Source organism: Vulpes vulpes, chromosome 7, assembly GCF_048418805.1.
Source record: "Vulpes vulpes isolate BD-2025 chromosome 7, VulVul3, whole genome shotgun sequence".
Classification (NCBI taxonomy): domain Eukaryota; kingdom Metazoa; phylum Chordata; class Mammalia; order Carnivora; family Canidae; genus Vulpes; species Vulpes vulpes.
Genome location: NC_132786.1, coordinates 20,617,612 through 20,639,931, shown reverse-complemented (window position 1 = coordinate 20,639,931; position 22,320 = coordinate 20,617,612). Strand labels below are relative to the sequence as shown.

The window sequence follows — 22,320 nt, the reverse complement described above, 5'->3', positions numbered from 1 at the left end:
TAAAACAAATTAATTTTTTTTGTGCAGTATTTCTGAAATGAGGGGTTCAGGCTCATGGGGCATCTTTGCTCCCTATGGTTGTTTATGGACCCAGGCTCCTTTCATCTTGTTTTTCTGCCCTTGGCAAGAGTGTTGTTCTCATCTGTAGCATTGCATCTGGGTTGCTGATATGTCTGTGTTCCTGTACATAGGAAAGAGGGAATATACTTTAGAGCAAATCCCTTCCTGTTTGGTGATGTAGAAGCTGCATGGTCACTTTTGGTCAGACTCTATTAGTGAGAACTTGCTCTGATAGCTACAAAGAAGGTTGAGAAATAAAGTCACTAGCTAAGAATTTGGATGTAATTCAAATTTAGTCACTTACTAAAATTTGTATGTAAAAGGGAGTGTAGATTTTATAATTCTGTCCATTTTCTATGGGGTAATGTGCCTTGTTCATCTGTGAAGTTCTTTACGTATTCTGGATTTGCGTACCTATTTATAGATACATGTTACATGTATATTCTTTCAATCTATGATATACTTTTTCATTTTGTTTGTGATATCTTTTGTTATATAGAAATTTAGTATTTTAATATAGTAGAGTTTGCAAATCTTTATAACCCTTTGATACAAATGTATTTTGTATTTGTAGGGTTGATTCTAGGTAGTCAGTCTCAGTTTTGTGTCTAGAGGTAGACAGGAGAGACAGCATGATTGATAGGCCCATAAGCACTTGACTTATGGTCAACTTTACTATTACAGTTTAAGAAAGAACAGTATTATTAAATAGGAGAATCAAAACTGTTTGATGCTCTATTTCATCATTCATTTCATGATTTGACAAGACTTCTAATTATTTGTAGCTTTTCTAACTGGACAATTAATAGCTCTCAAAGTTATTTGTCAAAACACTTACCCAAACTTTATTATGAATTTAGGAGACTTTGATCGTCACAAAAATAGGCAAGTCAGATTGAAGAGTTGATCTGAAAGGTGCAAGATCAAACTTGGTGTGGAATTTAGTGTTCCAGCTGCTAGATATGTCCAGAATGAAGTTAAAGTATGGTCTAAAACTCAGGAGAGGAACCAGGGGCTGCAGGTGTCAGTTGATGACCATGAAGTCCAGAGGAGACTGTTAAGACCTGGATAGTCATTAAGTTCTTCAAGAAGAAAGGACATCTGAAGGGTTGATTCCATGTTTAGAGCTCTAAAAGAAATCAGCTGAAGAGACAGATAGCAGATCATTTAATTTTCATTAGCAGCCTCATGAGATACATGGTCACTTTCTGGGTTTGTAGGTGAGACAGTGGAGACTTCAGGAAATGACTATATAAACTGTACAGACAGTAGTTGGTAGAACTGGTACATGAGAGCAGTCTTTATGACCCTGAACCTGTAGTAATCCATTACACCCCCTGCTTATAAAAGGTGGGAGAGCCTTTCAATAAGGAGGAGGTTTTCCTTGGTTGTCTAGATAGTTTGAAGGCATGTGAGTAGGCCCTGGATTGTTAGTTCTGTTGCTGTTGGTGGGGAGAACAGTGTTGCAGTAGGAGGATGCCCGTTAGCAAGGGGTTAGTGAGGGTAAGGTAATGGAGTACAGTTCCTCCAGAGTCTCATTTCATGGATTTTAGTGGGAAAAGGAAGGAAAGACAGAGAGGAGGAGTTTGAAGTGCTATAAGTGCTTTATATTTGTTTCTTTGGTTTGGGGTGGTGGTGCGGAAAGGTAAAAGTAAATGTCAGATTAGGCAAGGAGGATCGACTGAAGTGTGGGATTGCATCAGGATCCCTGGTGGAGGGACAGTGCCTGCTCATTGTCTGGAATACAGTCTAGGAGAGTGGATAGATCATTTCTATTTAAAGAGAAGCATGAGGTTAGCCCTGGTGGCGCAGCAGTTTGGCGCTGCCTGCAGCCCAGGGCATGATCCTGGAGACCCTGGATCGAGTCCCACGTTGGGCTCTCTGCATGGAGCCTGCTTCTCCCTCTGCCTGTGTGTCTGCCTCTCTCTCTGTGTCTCTATGAATAAATAAATAAAATCTTAAAAAAAAATAAAGAGAAGCATGATATTACAGGTAATGGTATTTGTTAACTTGCCTCCTAAGAAAGTATGTGTGAGGTGTTTGGGGTTGGTGTCTTGAGGGTAAATGAAAAAGGCAATGGAGTCAAGATGTGCTCTTTTCGACTATTTTCTTCTAGAATGGCTACTAATTAGGCTTAATAATTGTTTTAAATTAATGATAATTTTATTTATAAATTGTGAAAAACCTTATTTATTTATTATTATTTTTAAAGATTTTATTTATTTATTCATTAGAGACGGGGGGGCGGGGTCAGAGAGAGAAGCAGGCTCCATACAGGGAGGCTGATGGAGCCTGACGTGGGATCACACCCTGGGCTGAAGGCGGCGCTAAACCACTGGGCCACCGGGGCTGCCCTTAACAGTTATTACTAAGATGAAATTCACGGAGTCAGTGGCAAGGTACACAGAAAGAACAGTGTGCCATGTTTCATGAGCACAGAAAGAACAGTGTGCCATGTTTCATGTTATTTTGATGATCATGTTGCAGTAGAGAATAAATATAAACTGTGCCATTATTGACGTACACAAACTTTTCTAGTACTAACGAAATACTGCCAATGCTTTTTGAACCTTCTTCCCATGCTATGTATGCTTTACAGATAAATTAACCAAAGATTGATTTAAATGCAAAAATGACTTTTTATATTCTTTTGTTCACTATTAAGCAGAAATCAAAGAACAATCTGCAGAAGAGGATGCTGAAGCAGAAGTGGACAACAGCAAACGGCCGATCCCAGTTCTTCAGCGTTCTGTGTCTGAGGAATCTGCGAGCTCCCTGGTCTCTGTTGGTGTAGAAGCCAAAATCAGGTTAGAGAATGAATGCAGCTGGATTGGGGATTAATGACAGGCAGGGAACTGGCTATAGAGAGAATTCAGGGAGTACAAGTTTGTTATGTAAATACCCATGAAATTTTATTATTTAGTAATTTTAAATTCATGACTGATGCCTCTGTGTGTTGTTGGAGTAAAGTATGTCTGTGGGCTTTGGTGATTGTAGAACAGAGCAATAGACTAGTATGTTAGCCTCCTCTCCGCAGGCCAGCCTAGAATATCACCAGCATGCTAGTCCTAACCAAAGAAATAACTCCAAGCTTTTAGTGTAAGGATTGATTTTTTTGATAATTACCTGTAAACTTTTATACTCTTGTTCCTTACTCTTTCTTCATTCTTTAGAAAAAGAAATAAAGGACATTTTAACTTATCTTGTGTGTACTTCAACTTTGAAGTCTTGGACTTTTTTAGGCCTTGTTTGAAAGACATGAATAAAACTATGAAATCATTTATCAGTTACATACTCCCATCATCTTGAAATGTTTTCTTTCTTTGGCTTTTGGCACCCCTGACTCCTCATTTTTTGTTGGCTTTTGCAAAGACCCCTGCTTTTTTATAATGTTGGGGAAATCCGACTGAAGTCTTCAGCATGCATACTTTTATTTCTACTCCATCTCTGGCAATGCTCATTCAATGTGATGGCTACATTTTGTCTGTGTGCTGATGAACCTCATATTTATATTTCCAGGGCTGACCTTTCTCTGATCTTCAGACTTTCCTATCCGTCTGTCTGCTTGACATCTCCATTTGGAGGTATACTAGACACCTTACCCATACATGGTTGTTCCCCATTTTGAGGAAGTTTTGAAAAGTTTCAAAATAAAAGAGTAGGCTGAAAATTAAAACAGTCCCCAACACATTTTCCCCATTAATCCTCTTTTATTTTTCTTGGTAGCACTTGTTATTTCTCAGCAGTTGATTTGATTACTTAATTATCAATATCATGTGAGTTCTGTAAAGGCATTACTTCTTTCTGTTCTTTATTGGGTTGATTTTTTTTCTTTTGATCATACATTATATTTTGTTTTTAAGATCATTTCCCTTAAAACTCAAATCTTATGTCTCTTAACCCTGTTGAACTTAATTTTGAGAGAATTTAAACCAAGAATTGGTTTCTTGGTATTAACAGTGTAAGTGCTTTATCATATGTCCATATCTCTTTGCATCTCTCCTCTAGCATTTCACGCTGTAGTGACTTTATAGATATATACTTCTTATTTCTATTTCTCTTGTCTTGGCCCCTTGCTTCCCACCCCATTTTAAAAATTGAGGTTTAATTTAACATACAGTGAAATTCACCCCTTACAGTGAGTTGACAGCTGTATACAGTGACATAACCATTACTACAAGACAAAGAACAGCCCATCCTACTGAGAAAGTTCCCAATGCCTGTTTGTTGGCCAACCCTGACTCCCAGCTTCCACCCTTGGCAGCTGCTTATCTTCTTTAGGTCCCTGTAGAAATGGAATTGTAGAGTATGTGTTCTTTTGATTCTGGCCTTTTTTACTTAGCCTAATGCCTTTTTTACTCATTTTCTGGCCTTTTTGCTCATCTGTGTTATGGTATATACCAGTAGTTGCCTCCTTTTTATTGTTGAACAGGATTCTGTTTTATGGAAGCTTCTACCACAGTTCATCCATTAACTAGTTCAGGAATATTTGGGTAGTTTCCAGTTTTGGTCAGTTATGAATACAATTGGTATAAATATTCACTCATAGATTTTGGTGTGAACGTGAGGTTTTTATTTCACTTGGGTAAATACATAGGATAGGAGAAAGGTAATTTGAATAGAAAATGCCAAAGTGTGTTCCAAGTGTGACTGTACTGCTTTGCGTCCTCACTAGTGATGTATGAGAGTTGAGGGCAGAGCATGGATGCACAGAACGTTTCTTGTTCTGATTCAGCTTTACTCTTTTTTTTTTTTTTAATTTTAAATTTTTAAAATTTTTTGCTTTACTCTTATATAGGCACCATGCCCTTTGGTTTTGAGGGTTCCATGTTCTCAGTGATCTTGTCATTACACTATCTGTAGGAGCCTGGTCATGGTCTGAGTCCAGGACACAGTCTTACTTCTCCTCTAGGCTTAAAGCCCACCTTCTCCACCCCACTGTTCCTCCATCAGCACTTGGTCTTCACCATTGTAGGTGGTAGTTTTTCCTGTCCTCTCATCAGCCTAAGGCTACCTACCGTTCCCCAGGGAAAACGAGGGAGACAGATAGGAGTGGGTCTTTCTACTTTCCCCACATGGCTCCTGTTCTTGTCTCCAGGCTTTGTGCCATGACCAGCACATTCTCCAGACTTGTCGCCATGCCCCTAGTGTTGTGCATGAGCATCTGGAGTGGTATGCAGAGAGAAGATTATGAGTGGCATAGAATTTGCCCTGTGTTTTGTGAGTCACAGATATTTTGTATTGTCACACTGTTTCATACTTGCACTAGTTAAAATTTTTCACTGAATTTTTCTTATGCTGCTTATATGATATACAGTGGTTCCTTCCCCAAACTAAGCAAATGCTTGTGCCTCATTCATCTCTTTTTTGGGAGTGACTTTCATTCATTTAGAGGTGAATTGGTTGTTCTGTGACTTCTGCAATGTGATGTGTTCAAAAAAAGCGAATTTGTAGATTGGCAAGATTTTGCTATGAGGGTGGGAGCAGTGCTCTTTGCAGCTTTCTGCACCCAAAGCAGAAGACAGAAATTTCCTTTGTCCTACCCTTAAAGTTAATAAATTACGCTGTGTCTAGATGACTGTCCTTACTTCTTCCATCTCCTTAAACCTTCCCTAATTCTTCAGTAATTTGAGTACTTCTTTAAAATTATTTTCATTGTGGCTCTGTTGTGTGGCAAAATCACTGCTCTCTTACAAGCCTGGGATTACTTTTACTACACCATCACATTGGAGTGATGGTTTGGGTGTGACATTGAAGGTGAAGGTATTTTCTGTCAGTACTTTAAAAATATTGCTCCATTTTCTAATCAGTTTTGTTGTAATCAGTGCTGATAAGGCTGATGTCCATCTGATTGTTGCTCATCATGAGTGATGCTCCTAGGGAAAGAAAGAAATGAAATGGGGTATGCTGAAAGAATTGTTAGCCTTAGTAGCTTCAAGGAAGTTATAAGTAAGAAAATAATAATAATAATACTGGTGGTCATATCTTTTAGGCAAGAGGAAAAACTATATTCCTTTTCAACTTTGTTTTTTTAGGAGTAGACCGCATTTAAGTGTGTGTATGTATGTGAATGTGTGTGTCTTTCTGTCTCAGTATCAATGGGCAACACAGTTTACCATGAGATTGGAAAACATAAATAGGTAACTTTCATCAAGGTAATTAGTTGAGGGACATAATTTGAATTTAAGAGGAAAAAAAATTCCCTAAAAACATAGTTTATTTTTATCACCTGTTAATGTAAGACATTACAAAAGTTCATGAGATACATAGTATGAGGTTGTGGTGAAACATCAGTACCTGAGAAGGAAGGTTTGGATGCAGCAGCTGTAAATTTGTGGTGAAGAGAAAATATATCCAAGATGAGCAGTCCTTTTATTCTCTTTATTATAATTTAGTTTTCCCCCCATTTTTATGGTGATAAAAGTGTAAGTAATACTTTAAAGCAATTTAATTTTTAAAAGATTTTATTAATCTGGGGGTGAGGGAGGAGGGGCAGAAAGAATCTTAAGCAGACTCCCTGCTGAGTGTGGAGTTCAGTGCAGGGATCTATTCCAGGATCCTGAGATCAAGACCTGACCTCAAATCAAGAGTCCAGATGCTTAACTGACTGAACCACCCAGACACCACTAAAAAAATGTTAAAAAAAATTAAAACCAATGAAGAAAAATCCACAATAAATGAAATATTTTTTAAAGCTAAGAAATATTGTGTTTTTAAAATTCTGTTATATTTTTTAAGTTTTTTATTTAAATTCCTATTCATTAACATACAGTGTAATGTTAGTTTCAGGGGTAGAATTTAGTCATTCAGCACTTCCATACATCACCCAGTGCTCATCACAAGTGGCCTCCTTCATCCCCTTCACCTGTTACCTCCATCCCCTATTCACCTCCCCCTCCCAACCAACAGTGTGTTTTCTGTAGTTAAGAGTCTGTTTTCTGGTTTGCCGCTCTCTTTTCTCCCTTACGTCCTTCCATTTTGTTTCTTAAATTCCACATATCAGCAAAGGGAAAAGAAAAAGAGAGTGACACAAACCAAGAAAGACTCTTAGCTCTAGAGAACAAACTGAGGGTTACCCAGGGGAGGTGTGTGGGGGGAATGGATGAAGTAGGTGATGGGAATTAAGGAGGGCACTTGTCCTGATGAGCACCAGCTGTTGTATGTAAGTGATGAATCACTAGGTTCTGTACCTGAAAATAATATTGCATTGTTTGTTAAGTAACTGAATTTTAAATAAAAACTTGAATAAAATAAGATACGCTGTCATAAATAAAATAAGGGGTGAATGGATAAAATGAGAAAAACAAAATATTGCTAACAGGTAAAGCTGATTGATGGGTTCATGAGCATTTATTTATTTATTTTTTTAAATTTTTATTTATTTATGATAGTCACACAGAGAGAGAGAGAGAGAGAGAGAGAGAGAGAGAGAGGCAGAGACACAGGCAGAGGGAGAAGCAGGCTCCATGCATCGGGAGCCCGACGTGGGATTCGATCCCGGATCTCCAGGATCGCGCCCTGGGCCAAAGGCAGGCGCCAAACCGCTGCGCCACCCAGGGATCCCTTTCTTTCTTTTTTTTTTTTTTTAATTTTTTTTTTAACTTTTTATTTATTTATGATAGTCACAGAGAGAGAGAGAGAGAGAGAGAGAGGCAGAGACACAGGCAGAGGGAGAAGCAGGCTCCATGCACTGGGAGCCCGATGTGGGATTCGATCCTGGGTCTCCAGGATCGCGCCCTGGGCCAAAGGCAGGCGCCAAACTGCTGCGCCACCCAGGGATCCCCTCATGAGCATTTATTAACTGATTTTGTATCTTTGTTCAAATTTTTCCATGATAAAAAAAAGTCAAAGATGTATGTGATCTTCAGGCGAAAAACAAAAAACAAAAAACAGAAAACTATCCCCGGGGAATCCCTGGGTGGTTCAGCCTTTTGGCGTCTGCCTTTGGCCTAGGGCGTGATCCTGGAGACCTGGGATTGAGTCCCATGTCGGGCTTCCTTCATGGAGCCTGCTTCTCCCTCTGCCTGTGTCTCTGCCTCTCTCTGTCTTTCTCTGTGTCTTTCATGAATGGATAAATAAAACCTTAAAAAATAAAAAACTATCCCAAAACAACAGCATTCCACATGAGTGAAATCATATGGTATTTGTCTTTCTTTGACTTATTTTGCTTAGTTGCATCCATGTTGTTGCAAATGGCAAGATTTCATTCTTTTTTTATGGCTAATATTCCATTGTGTGTGTGTGTAAATATAAATATAAATATGAATATAAATATATAATCACATCTTATTTATCCATTCATCAATGATAGACACTTGGGCTGCATCCATATGTTTACTATTATAAATAATCCTGCAATAAACATAGGAGTGCACGTATCGCTTTGAGTTAGTGTTTTTGTATTCTTTGGGTAAATACCCAGGATTGTGATTGCTGGATCATAGGGTAGCTCTATTTTTGACTTTTTGAGGAACCTCTATACTGTTTTTCACTGTGGCTGCACCAGTTTGGATTCCCACCAACAGTGCAAGCGGGTTCCCCTTTCAAGGAGTAGTCCTTTTAATTCTGTTCTTTCTAAGATCTTTTATTAAGCATCTATTCCATAAGCATATATTGTTTTTTGTCTTTTAACCTCTTAATTTTATTGTAGTTAATAGATGTTATTGTTTAGAACAAATTTAGGTTTTTAGGAAAATTGAGCACATGGTACAGAGTTCCCATTCCCAGCCTGCCCTCCTTCTGTGAGTGTTCCCTATTATTAGGATTGTACCTAAGTGTGGTACATTTGTTACAATTGATAAACTAGTATTAATACATTATTATTAACAAAACACCATAATTTACATTAGGGTTCATTCTTTGTGTTATATGGTTTTATGATTTTTGACAAATGCCTAATGTCATACATTGCCTTTACAGTGTATCATGGGAAATAGTTTCACTTGCCCTAAGAGCTTCTTGCTCTACCTATTTATTCCTTGTTCACTCCTGTCAAACTCTTTCACACATACTCCTCATCACTAACTGCTTAACCTAGTAAGCACTTAAATCTATGTTTTTATGTCTTCATGTTTGTTCACATGTGTTTTGTATCTGTGTCCTGCATAAAGAATGGTCCATCATGTGGTTTGTCACCGCAAGTTTTACAGAGCCAGTATGTCATTGAGTGGCGATTAAACCCTGCCCTCTTTCCCACCCTTAGCTTTACCTACTTTATTCTTTTTTTGTATTACTTCCATTTTCTTGAGTTATATTAAAAAGAAAATTATTTTTCTACATCCAAACTAATATTTTTTGATTTGGTATGCCTACTATAAAAAGTCATGCTATGAATTGCAAATGTATAATTGATTGTTAAGCTTAATTGTTCTTATGGCATATACATACTCAAGCTTAGCTTGCACTAAGGTCATAATATTTAAACCACAAGTATCTGTAGTCTGTCACTTTAAAAATAGTTGAATAAAACTACTTTCCCCTCCTCTTTCTTACTTTTCATTTCTACCAGTGAACAGCTCTGCGCTTTTTGTTACTGTGGTGAAAAAAGTTCCTTAGGACAAGGAGACTTAAAACAATTTAGAGTAACGCCTGGGTTTATCTTGCCGTGGAAAAGCCAGCCTTCTAACAAGAAGGACGTTGATGACAACAGCAATGGCACCTGTGAGAGAATACAAAACTCAGCACCGCGAAAACAAAGAGGACAGAGAAAGTAAGCAACTTTGAATAAATGGTTGGAATGCAGTAAGGCTATATATAATTTATTTTCATCTCACTGAATATATATATGAGTTGTTACTGAATCATTTCTCATGTTTTTCAACATTCATAGAATGCTTTATGCCTCACCATTACCCCTAAAAAACACTCCTTTTCTCAAAATTTCTTGTGTAAAAAAAAAAAGTGTTATCTTAATTGTATATTAAAATCTGTGTGATCACAAAAGTTAACTGTTAGAAGAAAACTTTAAAGAACATAACATAAACCTAGAGGAAATTTATGAGAAGGAGGTAAAACAGATCAATGAAGTCCTTCTTTTATTCCTTTGAATAAGTTTTTAATTGTTTATAAGAATATAACCTAACAGAATGACAATACCAAGATGGGTTTCGCTACTCATGTTCTTAATTTGTCATTTAGTTACTTTCATTGTTCAGAATGTTGAGCTGTCCTATAAACTGTTATAATAAGGATTAACTTTGTTTCTGAGTAATTATATACTCAGAATGCCCTTTCTGAAGTTAAAGAAGCAGCTCTCTCTCTCTCTCTTTTTTTTTAATGAAATAAGAATTTACTAAGGTATCTGTATAACTATACATGTGTGCCTGTATTCATTAAAATTATTGTTACCTTAAACTTTTCTCTAATATGTTTAATTTTGGAGTTAAATTTTTTTTTATGTGTTGCTGAGTTTTGTTTAAAAAGGCCATCTTAATATGTGAACTTGGCTCTGGTATTTGAGGGAGTATAAGTTTCTGTAGTCGATGAGAAAGTGTAAAAATTAATTTAGCTTGGAAGGCTAACCAGCTCTGCCCCTTGAGGGTGATGATGTAATCATCCAAGTGCTTATCTGGCTTTTATCCAAATTTAAGTACTAAGGCATTGTTGTGTTGTACTTACTTGATTGGCTCCTTCTTTTGGACTGCTGCCAATGCCTTGAAGACCTGAAGTAGGAAATGAAACAATAACAAGAAAGAATCTTTTAAAAAAATTTAAGGTGGAACAGCTTAAGGAGGTTTAGAAGTACTGTGTTTAGTTTCTTGATATTTGAAAGGCCAGAGCTAGATCATATAGAAGAACTTTTTCTTTTGTATTTAATTGAGCACTCACATCCTAGTTAATATAGTAAAATATATCAAAAGTCTAGCAAACAATGTCCATGAGTAATTAGCAAATTTAATGAACTAGACTAGCTTATATCTCATATCCTTCTCTTCTGCCTTTGAATAATGGCAATCATATAAACACTTATTCTGGGAAATACAGTTGGGCTTTGTTTACTTATTTTATAAGCTAAGTTAATTTTTACTGAAAACTTTAATGGGCTAAGATAATTATGTAAAAAGGAGCCTTGGTTTAGTCTTTATATATACTAGGTGTTTACTAATGTATTAAGTAACGATAACAAGACAGTTAATGGACTTGAGGAATAAAACACGTTTATAAAATTTGAAATTCATTTAGGGGTAGACAGTTTAATTTGGTAATGATTTTAAATAGTCACAAAATGTATTACTGATGAATCGAAACCAAATAAACAAACTTGTTTTTGTTTTAAATTTGAAAAGGAGGCTTTAAAAATAATTTTATTTTTGGTGGCATTAAATTGTAAGAATATGTAATTGGGGATTCTTTTTCTCTTTCCTTTTGTTTTAGACTTAAAATTTTGAGGGTATGTATTTCAGCGGACTTCTCCTGATATTCTTTCCTAATAAGTTTGGCTGCTGTCATCCTTAGGGTTGCTATCAGCATGTTACTGACATGGTATATACATAAAAACTGGTTGCAAAACTTAAAAGTGAAATTTGATTAAGCTAGTGGTTAGGAATTGGTTAGTAATAATAGACTGATTAGTCATTTCATTGATTTTTATACCTGTCTCCCCCATCAGATACTGGTGCAAAGAAATCTTAGAACAATACATTAGTCTATATAGATGAACTGTTCGTCTTTTTTCTCCCATCCCAATAAAAGAACAATGATTAGTAATGAAGAATCTATTTGTAGGAATGGAGATTATATTTATAGGAAAGAGTTTGTTCTCATTATACTGTGGGCATTTATAAAAATGAAGATTTAAAGTTAGAATAGCATGCTAAACTATTTTTTTTTAAAGTGAGTCTATGCATTTCTAATGCTAAACATAAAAATACTGGTTACTTTTATATGGTTTGATATTTAAATGTACTTATTGAAATATGTTAATACTTTTTTTCTTTCAATGATTCCAGGTATAAAAAAGTTTAGTACCCTGGTCATTGTGCTGATTTTCTCTTAATAGGAATCATGATAAATATCCAGCATACAGAAGTGCAGTGAGTCATGATCTATATTCAATAGTGATTTAATCCAGAATTATGATCAGGTTAAATACTATGATATCAGGAGAAGATTAAAGTTTTAGTGCCAGTCGTCTGATTTCCCGTATCTAATGTTTAAACACAATAGTAATCATTGTTTACTTAATGATCTCAATTAATATCTGAAGTTTGAGGGTTTTGAAAGTCTGAAATCTCCCGTGTGTTGTATGTTCATTTTTATACTGCTGTTTTTGCTGTTACATTATCTTCTTTATTCCCCAAGCCACTGGTAGCTATTTTGTTTTTGCATTTTACTTCTGACCTGTGAGGTGAAAGTCTTACAACATCATGCCACAGACCAGCTGTCGAGATTTGTTGAGGGGACTGTAAGAAAGCTCCAGCTGACACGTTCTGCTCCCACTACCTCCCTCTTCACTTTGTAGTGGGTTTTCATTTCCCCTGGGAAATAACCTTTCTTTACATAAAATTAACTGCCAGCTCTGTTGTGGTAGTCCTCACGATAAAGCAAATTAAAATTTCTGATCGAGTTATGTTTCACAAGCATTTAAGTAAGGCTGAAGGGAATATTTATTTTATGTGATAAAATATAGTTCCTGATTATAATATTAGAGTGTCATTTAAAAAAATTATAGAATGGCAAAATAAATTTGTAACTCTAATTTTAAAAACTTCCTTATGGATTTGGATACTTTTTTTAGTTGTTGCTTACGTGATATAATATAGCAACCCAGTTTTATATTGCACTATGAATAATAACAGATGTATTCTAAAAAGTTGTTTTATGACAGTTTATGCCTAATAAATTAAAATTGATTTGGCAATTCATTATATTAAGTTGTTATAAACAAAATAATCATCTACTTGTTACCACTTTCACATCTGTTTTATTTTGTTTTTCCAGAGAACGATCTCCTCTGCAGAATATAGTCTCTTGTGTAAGTGTAAGCACTCAGACCGCTTCCGATGATCAGGCTGGCAAACTGTGGGATGAGCTCAGTCTGGTTGGCCTTCCCGATGCCATCGATGTCCAGGCCTTGTTTGATCCTACAGGTATAAATGAGCCAGGCTTCCATAAGCACTATCTCTTTACTGTAGATGCTGCGATCTTAGTGAATTTTCAACTTAATAGTAAATTCTTTTCATCTAGAAATAATCATGATTACTTTGTAAAAAATGTCATTGTTTAAGTACATTTGCTGAGGTAAGATAAATTGTTTAATTGTGTTTATCTACTGTATGTAGCATCTGCACAGGGCCAACACTGAACTGGATGCTTTCATAGATATTTGCATTTATTTTTCTGTAGACAGCAGCAGCATGGAGATCTGATAATTGAGGAAAGAAAAATTTAAAAGATCTGTGAGAAGTTGGGGAACTTGGATGTCTGGGTCTATTTAATGCAGGGTGAAGGCAGTAACTTAGTGTGTGGGCATCTTATAATAGCAGTGTAGTGACCCACACTTGTGATGTGGTGAACAGTATAGAGACCCACACTCACAATGTGGCAATGTGGTGAGTAGGTTAGTGACCCACACTCATGACGTGGTGAATGGTATAGTGACCCACACTCGTGATGCAGTGAACAGGATAGTGACCCACACTCAACGATGCGGTGAATAGTATAGTGACCCACACTCGTGATGTGGTGAGTGGGTTAGTGACCCATAATCATGATGTGGTGAATGGTCTACTGACCCACACTCATGATCCAGTGACCAGTATAGTGACCCACTCACGATGTGGTGAACAGTATAGTGATCCACACCTGTGGTGCTCTTGGGATTTGGAGTTAATTTCATTTGAGCTGCATATTGATTGAAGCGGTTCAAGTGTTGTGTGATAGAGAATTTAAATACTGAGCTACTCTTAGTGATTGATGTGCACCCTTGGTGTGGGATGAAGCGGAATAGAGGTGTATAGTAGCTTATTTGCTATTCATTCTCTTTGTCTTAAAGTATTGTGTAATGTCCTTTATATTTTATGTAAAGATACCAAATAAAATCTTACAGTAATATTTAAATTAAGTGACTAAAACCTCAATTTTTGTGGAATAAATAATCAGTTCTTCAGTGATTCTCAAACTTACGTGTATCAGAATTACCTAGAGGGCTTGTTAAAACAGATTACTGGACACCACTGCAAGAGTTTTTAATTCAGTGGGTCTTAGTTGTGATAAGATATTTTGCATTTCTTTTTTTTTTTTTGATATTTTGCATTTCTAATAAGTTCCCAGATGATGCATTTGGAAAGGGCTAACTGCTTCAGTGTGATACAGGGTGCCATTGTGTGTCTACATGTCAGAGTTGGTTTTGGGAGTTTACATCATATTAGTGTTAATACGCTTCCTGTTTATTTATCTACTTCTTTTCACTTCAACCATTTTAGGCACTTGTTGGGCTCATCATCGTTGTGTGGAGTGGTCACTAGGAGTGTGCCAGATGGAGGAACCATTGTTAGTAAACGTGGATAAAGCTGTTGTCTCAGGGAGCACAGAAGTAAGTAGATGTAACAAATATTTAATTAAGTCATAACTTTGTAATATTTACTTTAATCAATATAAAGGTTCACTTGAAAGAATTATTTATTAAATTATTACTATAACGTAAAAACACTTAAAATAGGAATTTTTAATTTTATATCCAAGAGTAGTTTGTGCAAGCCACTGTAATATATATGTTAAGCTGTGCAATAAATGTAAATCTTAGAAACAAATATTTTACATTTAAAACAAATTAAAAATTTTAGAAATGAGAATTACTATATTTACAAATTCATGTGGTTACTTTTTAAGACAGAAGGATTTGATAAGGATTTAATATGAAGAGACAACATTTGATAGGTCAGAGTCCACAGTGTGGATTAGCTCTGTTTGATATTTCAAAAATTGATCCAGATATTTCTTTATAGTCGAGTTGGCAGTTTAGTTCATCTTTTTGGCACCATCCCAAAGTAATATCATGTACACAGCCTGCTGTCTTTTAAAATTTTCACTGAGATTTTCATGTGATTTAGAAATAAGCACAGAAATAAATGCAGCATTTACTTTCCGTTTATAAAGGAAATAAACCCTGTGAAGTGAAATTGTTTTACTGCCTACAAATTCTCTTTGATTTTTGCCAATTATATTTGGGAGAAATGAAACAGCACTTCCAAAAGAAGGTTAAAAATGGTATTTTGGCCATAGAAATTATGTGGCTTTAACAGATGGAGTACAGGTAAAACTTTCAAGTGTGGTCAAGACAGGGACTTAGATTCAAGTTAATTATTCAACTAGTATAATATTAGCTTTACTCAGATTAGTAAAGTGACGTAAATTACATGGATGAGTAACTTCCACCTCAAGCTTAGTCAAATTCGAATGCTTGTTTTGGAAATGCGACATTACACTGAAATGCTTATGTCATCAAATTGTGAACAGTATAATGCATAATAGTAAAATTTTGCAGTCTGGACATACTTAGATGTCCAGATCAAGACTGTGATAGATCAGGGAATGCTCTTTCTGTCACAGACTACTTCAGAGGTAGTGTTGGGTTATTTACTGAAAGTGAAAAATATTGTAGGAAAGGCAATGAACAAAGACTAAAATGAACTTGTGGTGTTTGGAATCAGAGGAATCATTGTAGACTCATAGTTTTTAATATTTATACAAATACAGAAACACAGATGTGTGTGTACATGTCAATTAGTATGTATACATATATTTCCTAGCTCTGTTCACTAAGATGGAAGTTAAAAGCTTTCCTTGCCCTGTCCTTTTTGGATAGAAGATACCATCTTTGTGTTTTAAATACTTACTGATGAATATTTAAACGGGATTTAGAGATGAAAGTCCATGCTCTACTACTGCAGGCAGAGAAATCAAGGGCCTAAGGGACCTGCATTCCTTCTCGCTTTATGGAGACATTACAATGCAGTGGGCCAGAGCAGTGGAATGCAGATGGAGGACCAGAGTAGATGAAGTGGTGAGATCCCAAGGGGAGCTGGTGGCTCATCATCAAACCTTTACATCTTCACTAGGTTAAATCAGTCCAGACTTAATGGTGGTGTCTGTCAGTTGTCCGTTGCCATTTTCTAGTTTTTGTTTCATCTTTTGGTTTTCTCCATTATCAAATAGGCACAGAACTTAGCTAGAACTTTTTTATTTGCTTGCCCCTAAGAAAAGGAGAGTTTGTCTCACTGACAGAAATTCAAACCCCTAACAACACACTTGTTGATGAGTCTGTGGGGAAATAGGCACTCTTCCACTTTGCTGATAGAATGCAAATTGGTGTAAATCTTCTGGAGGGGAATTTGTTAATACCTAAAAACTAGTTATTTTGACCTTTCTAGGATTCTGTCCCAAAAATATGCCTCCAATAATCCAAAATCCTTTGCTATTAGAAGTTAATAATTGCAGCATTGTTTAATTTGCAAAATATTAGAAACAACCTAAGTGGTCACGCATACTAGAATGGTTGAATAAACTATGGTTTGGTTCATACAGTGAAATATTGTGTGTGTAAAAATACAGTGAGAAATAGCTCTGTGAAATGATGTGAAGTTGGTTCCAACATGTATTTTTAAATGAAAAAAGAGCGCAAAAGACCATTTGTGATGTGCATCCTTTCATGTAAGAAAATATATCTGCATATGGTCATTTTGGAAAAGAAATACAGCAAGGATAAACAAGAAACTGAAGAGATTGGTTACCTGTGGCAGGTGGGTGGGAAAGAAGTGGAAATGGGAATGGGACTGATGTAGTTTGGATGAGGTGTGATAGACACTCTCAGAGGTATCTCTCCGTATAGCTCTGACTCTTAGAATCATAGGAATGTTTCACATACCCTTTAGATAAGCAATTACAGCTATCTAGGATATGGAAGAATCCAAAAAGGAATACCAAGATTCATACTAAAGGGGATAGGGAAGAAAAGAGCTAACCTGAGTAACTGGCAAACAATATCTTGACTGGTTAGCTGGAAAGCTAAAGACAAAAAAGCATTGCACAAACATGCTGTAACCCAGTGAGTAAATGTATTTCTCACAGGGGTATGGATTCATAATACTGAAACCACTTTATGTGTTTACTGTAAATGAACAAGTAAGTAAATGTATAGTTGATAATGAGAGCTAGGTTTTTCAATGTTGGAGAAAGGAGCTACAGATAAGGAAAGGCTAAAATGAATTTTGTGGTGTTGAAATGGAATCAGAAGTATCAGTATAAAGTCACGGTTTTTAATATTTATATAGACAGATAAAGAAATACAGATGTGTGTATATGCACGAGGCAGTATGCTTAGATATAATTCCTGGTTCTGTCCTCTGTGAGGGCCTGATGTAGTGACCCCTAGTAACAGTGAGCACAGATCTTGGTGCCCAGATCTTGGTTTCTAACTACTGTTCTCCAATAAAAGGAACTAGGATTCCTTGAGATGTAGTTCATGGTATGGGGAGAATACAAACTGAGGTGCCAAAAAGTAAGGAAGTGCTCAAAAAGAGGAAGACTTGTGGAAAACACAGGATCCAACCTGAAGGAGCTCCTAAGAGCTGGACCAATTTGGACACAACAAAAAATAAAGATAGTATTGGGTTTTCATCCACAGAATAAAGTAAGTACACGAGTCCATTCTGATATGAATGGATGAATGAACAAATGAATGAATAGCTTAAGTCAGGTCATTGCTCCTCTACCTACCACACTTCAGTACTGGACTCCCATTTCATTCAGAGAAAGAAAAAAAAAAAAAACCATGCTCACTACGTGACATGGCTCTCCATGATCTTCACCACCTCCACAAGTACTTCTAAGATATCGGTCACTCACTGACTCTGCCCCTCATTTGCTTCCCCCAACCATACCAGCCTCCGTCTTCCTCAAATGCACCAGACTTATATTCCCTCTGGGCCTTGGCACTTCCAGTTCCCTCTCTCTTGAATTTCTTCTTAGATGTATGCGTGACTTTTATTCAAGACTTGCCTTAGGAGTGAGGGCTCTGCTTCACTTCTTACTGAAAATTTCAAGGGTTTTGTTCTCAAATAATGTCCCTGATCTCTGGTTTTCTCCTTTGTACTTGTTCCCATCTAACATAGTATATATATTTACTTAATAATCTTGTTAATCTTTCCTTACTCGAGTGATAGTGCCATTCTGACAAGGATCTTTGTCTGTTTTGGTCATTCCTAAATAGATTATTTGTAGCCTAGATGAATAGCACTAGAGGTTGTTCATGGAATCATTCATAGTTACAGGAAAAGTCCAAAGTGTCAGAGCGTTAACTGAGGTCACTAATATAGTTAATTTTAGGAAAGTGAATGAAATTATAATTGTCTAAAAAGAAGTCCCTAAGATAAAGTTTAACAATTCTACATAAGGATGATGACAATGAAAATGTTTGCTATCTCAAAAATGTTCTCTAGGGGCAACGTATGTAAAAGTGCTGTTGAACTTGGAATGCAGTTTTATTTTACCAAAAGACAGATGTTCTAAATTTGTTGACCTTTATTTTGATGACATGTGGCTGAATGTATTATAATACCTACCTCAAAGAAAATAAACATTTCATCTGCCTGTTCAAGGTGAAGGTGACATTTCAGCAGTGAGAATGTAATGACTTTTCAAAGAAACGTGCTGAGGGTTGAGCATCTTGAAAATGGATGTTTGGAACTATTTCTATTTGATATTTTATTGCTAGAAACAATGAAAGTTTGTAAAAAACAAAAATTTCTCAGATTTGCCAGAAAATTTTGGACACAATTTTCTGTTCTATTTAAAATATTCTGAAGAATTTTAGTATGTTTCAAACCTATTTGTTAAAAATTTTAAAAATTAATATTTCTTGCTTATGGAAGGTGAAAATTCACTAGCTAAATTTTGATAATTTTGGTAGAGATTGAAAAATAGTTTTGCAAATGATGTACTACTTCTTTTTAGATCTCCTTATTTTTGTGAGAAACATTTGTTTTTAACTTATGACAGGTAGTGAAATAAATTCAAGTTAGCATCAGGCCTTTCAACTTAAGAAGATGGAGGAGAAAAAAAAGATGGTGAAGGAGAACAAGATACAAATGTCACATGGGGGTGGTAGCGTTCTCTAAACTTTTTGATTGTGCACATCTTTTAATAAGAAACATTTGAGCCTGCGTCCTTATTATGCAGTCTCACTAGAATATGTGTTTCTCCTTTATGACACTTCACCAACATTTGTAAATTTACATTGTTGCTGTGAATCTTTTAATTTTGGTTGCCCCCATGAGGGCTGTGAACACCATGAGTGCATGGATAATATCTGTATTGGTTTATCATTTATTTATCTCTAGTGTCTAGCAAAGTACCTGGAACACAAACAAGAGAGTCACTTACCAGATAAATGTATGCATGGATGAAATATGCCAATGAAGGGTAGTTAGCTTGAATGGAGAGGGAAATGCTACTGGCACCTAGTGGCTGCTGCTAAACACCCAGCCATGTCCAGGCCAGCCTCCTACGGCAAAGAATTACGTAGCTCAGAATGTCAGTAGTGCTGAGGTTGAGAAATTCTGGTTTAATTAATATTATTCCTATTTAAAAATTAATATGTTTTATATAATTTCCTCAAGTTTAATTTTTATTTTTTTATTTCTGAATTATTTTATTTGAGAAGGTGGGAAGGACAGACGGGACTGAGTCCTGAGTCCTTATAATTTCCTCAGTTTTTAAATGGCATTCTTTATCAAATGGTTGAGTTTTTCTAGAACTTTCCTCAGATTGTTTTTAGTTTTTCCAGGAGGAACTTTATTTTGCTAGATTAAAGAATATGCTATGCTGTGAACCTATGTTTTAGAAAAAGTAATAGTGTTTTCTTTTAAATTCTTCTTTGGATCCCTGGAGATGCTGCCAACATCTTGGAGATCTGGATAATTTGGATATTACTGATGGAATAGTTTAATTCTGAATGCTACAGATGTTTGATCATTTATTTACCTAAAGCCCCCTTTCCCTGCACTGCTCATTGCCCTCCAAAAGATATTACTGGTAAACTTCCAACACATATTTCTGTTCTTTTAACTACTTCTAAGTCAGATGTTCAGTGTTTTATTCTATAAATAAAACATTAAAAATTACTTATGTTATCTCCCTACTTAGAATTGATAATTTCTTATGTTTTCTCCACCTACCTCCTGCCACAACCCCATATTGAAATTTTATTGTATTATACTGATTTTGTGCCAGGTGTCTTGTATAAAACCAACTTAGTCCTGTGAGAAGATTTGCAAGATTTTTATATTTTAGGTTCTTTTGGAGACTGTAAAAGAACAAAAATAGCTTCTTTATCATAAGGTGGATGGCAGTACACAATGTGAATGTAGATAAGCAGTGTAATGTAAGTGTAATTTTGGTAAAAAAAATTTTTTTTTTAAACAGTATATGGTGGAAGTCTCTCCACATCTGTCCTGTAAGCAATTGGGAGTAGGTTTATATAAGATCATTTAGATATTGGACTGCATATTTATGTAAGGTGATTTGCAGGTGCCTATAATGTTGTCCAATACTGTTATTTTTTATATAATCCTAGTAATGTAAGTGTAAAGAAATCAAGTTATATATTCTTCATTTTGCCTTATAGTTTTTAAAAAATATTTTATTTATTTATTCGTGAGAGAGAGAGAGAGAGGCAGAGACACAGGCAGAGGGAGAAGCAGGCTCCATGCCGGGAGACTGACGCGGGACCCTCTCCTGGGTCTCCAGGCCTGCCCGGGCTGAAGGCAGGCGCCAAATAATCTTAATGTTTGTGCTGGGGGCCCATGAAAATGCCTCCTCATTGGAGACTCACTAGAAGCACTAAAGGGATTCACCATAAAGTTGTAATTGTGGGTAAGATTTACTGCTGTGATATGTTGAGGATATATAATGTAAGGATCTCAATGGAAGAAGATATTGACAGGGTCTGGAGGAATTCATGTACAGCCTTCCTTAGGTGCTCATCCTCCTGTGGAGGAGTTACATAGGGCACCCTCTTCTCTTTGCAATGAAAATGCAACAATATATGTGTGATGCTCCTGCCCTGAGAAGCTCAAGGTCTTTGCTGGCAGCTAGTCAGATAGGCATCCTCTGCCTAGCACGTACCAGAAGGAAAGTCACATTGTTTGCACAGATAGGTCTAGGCACAGTAAACTACTCTTATCACTGCAGGAACTGTGGCAACCCTTCCAAAATTCAGGTTCCTTGGGACCAACTGTGCAAACAGGCCTTTCTACGGAGAGTAGTCTCAGGACTGCTATGTTAACCCTTTTTTGCACAATGCTAAAATTGTATTGTGTATCAACTAACATTTCTGCCATCAGGACCTTAGTAGGTACACATTATAGGGAGGCTGTGAGAGGTGCTCTAGTGGTTATATAGAACTATGTAACTTTGATCAGAGGAAAGATGCTTATAAGTATACTTTTGACTCTAACAGAAAAGTCCTGTGTTTTATTCTGAAATCTACTTTGTCTTATATTAATATATTCACTGCAGCTTTCTTTTGACTAATCTAAGCATGGTATATCTTAGACCATCCTTTTATTTTAACCTCTTTGTGTCTTTATAATTAATATGTTTTTTGCAGGCAGTGGTTTTGCGTTTTAAAATCTAACCTAATAGGGACACCTGGGTGGCTCAGTGGTTGAGCGTTTGCCTTTGGCCCAGGGCCTGATCTTGGAGACCCAGGATCCAGTCCCACATTGAGCTCCCTGCACAGAGCCTGCTTCTCCCTCTTCCTGTGTGTCTGCCTCTCTCTCTGTCTCTCATGAATAAATAAATAAAATCTTAAAAAAAAAAATCTAACCTAATAGTCTCTGCTTTTATTCTTTTATTTAATTCTTCTCTGACCTCCACTTCTTTTTTTTAAAGATTTATTTATTTATTTATTTATTTGAGAGGGAGAGGTAGAGACACAGAGGGAGAAGCAGGCTCCATGCAAGGAGCCCGATGTGGGATTCAATCCAGGGACTCCAGGATCATGCCCCAGGCCAAAGGCAGCTGCTAAACCTCTGAGCCACCCAGGGATCCCAGTCTCTGCTTTTATAATGGGAGTGTTTAGGGCATGTATATTTAATGTGATTAAGTCTTCCTTTCTTTCCCCCGTTTGTTTTTGTCTGTTCTTTGTTTCATTTTCTTACATTCTTTTGGATTGAATATTTTTTTTATTCCATTTTATCTCCTTTTTGGATTATTACCTCTAACTTTTCTGTTATTCTGTTGGTTGCTTTAGGGTTTATA

The 22,320-nt window shown here is 36.3% G+C and overlaps 1 protein-coding gene across 28 annotated transcripts in view; it reads left to right on the top strand.

Moving 5' to 3' along the window:
- KMT2C (lysine methyltransferase 2C) overlaps window positions 1-22,320 on the top strand; it is a 284,827-nt gene that overhangs the window by 111,026 nt on the left and 151,481 nt on the right. For 25 of the 28 annotated variants that reach the window (XM_072763208.1, XM_072763207.1, XM_025993763.2 and 22 more), the window contains exons 3-6: window positions 2,726-2,867; window positions 9,569-9,769; window positions 13,000-13,148; window positions 14,484-14,593. In XM_072763208.1, coding sequence (XP_072619309.1) covers window positions 2,726-2,867; window positions 9,569-9,769; window positions 13,000-13,148; window positions 14,484-14,593 — 602 coding nt within the window. The remainder of the gene's footprint in view (window positions 1-2,725; window positions 2,868-9,568; window positions 9,770-12,999; window positions 13,149-14,483; window positions 14,594-22,320) is intronic. The other 3 variants (XM_072763203.1, XM_072763205.1, XM_072763209.1) reach the window with 1 other exon arrangement.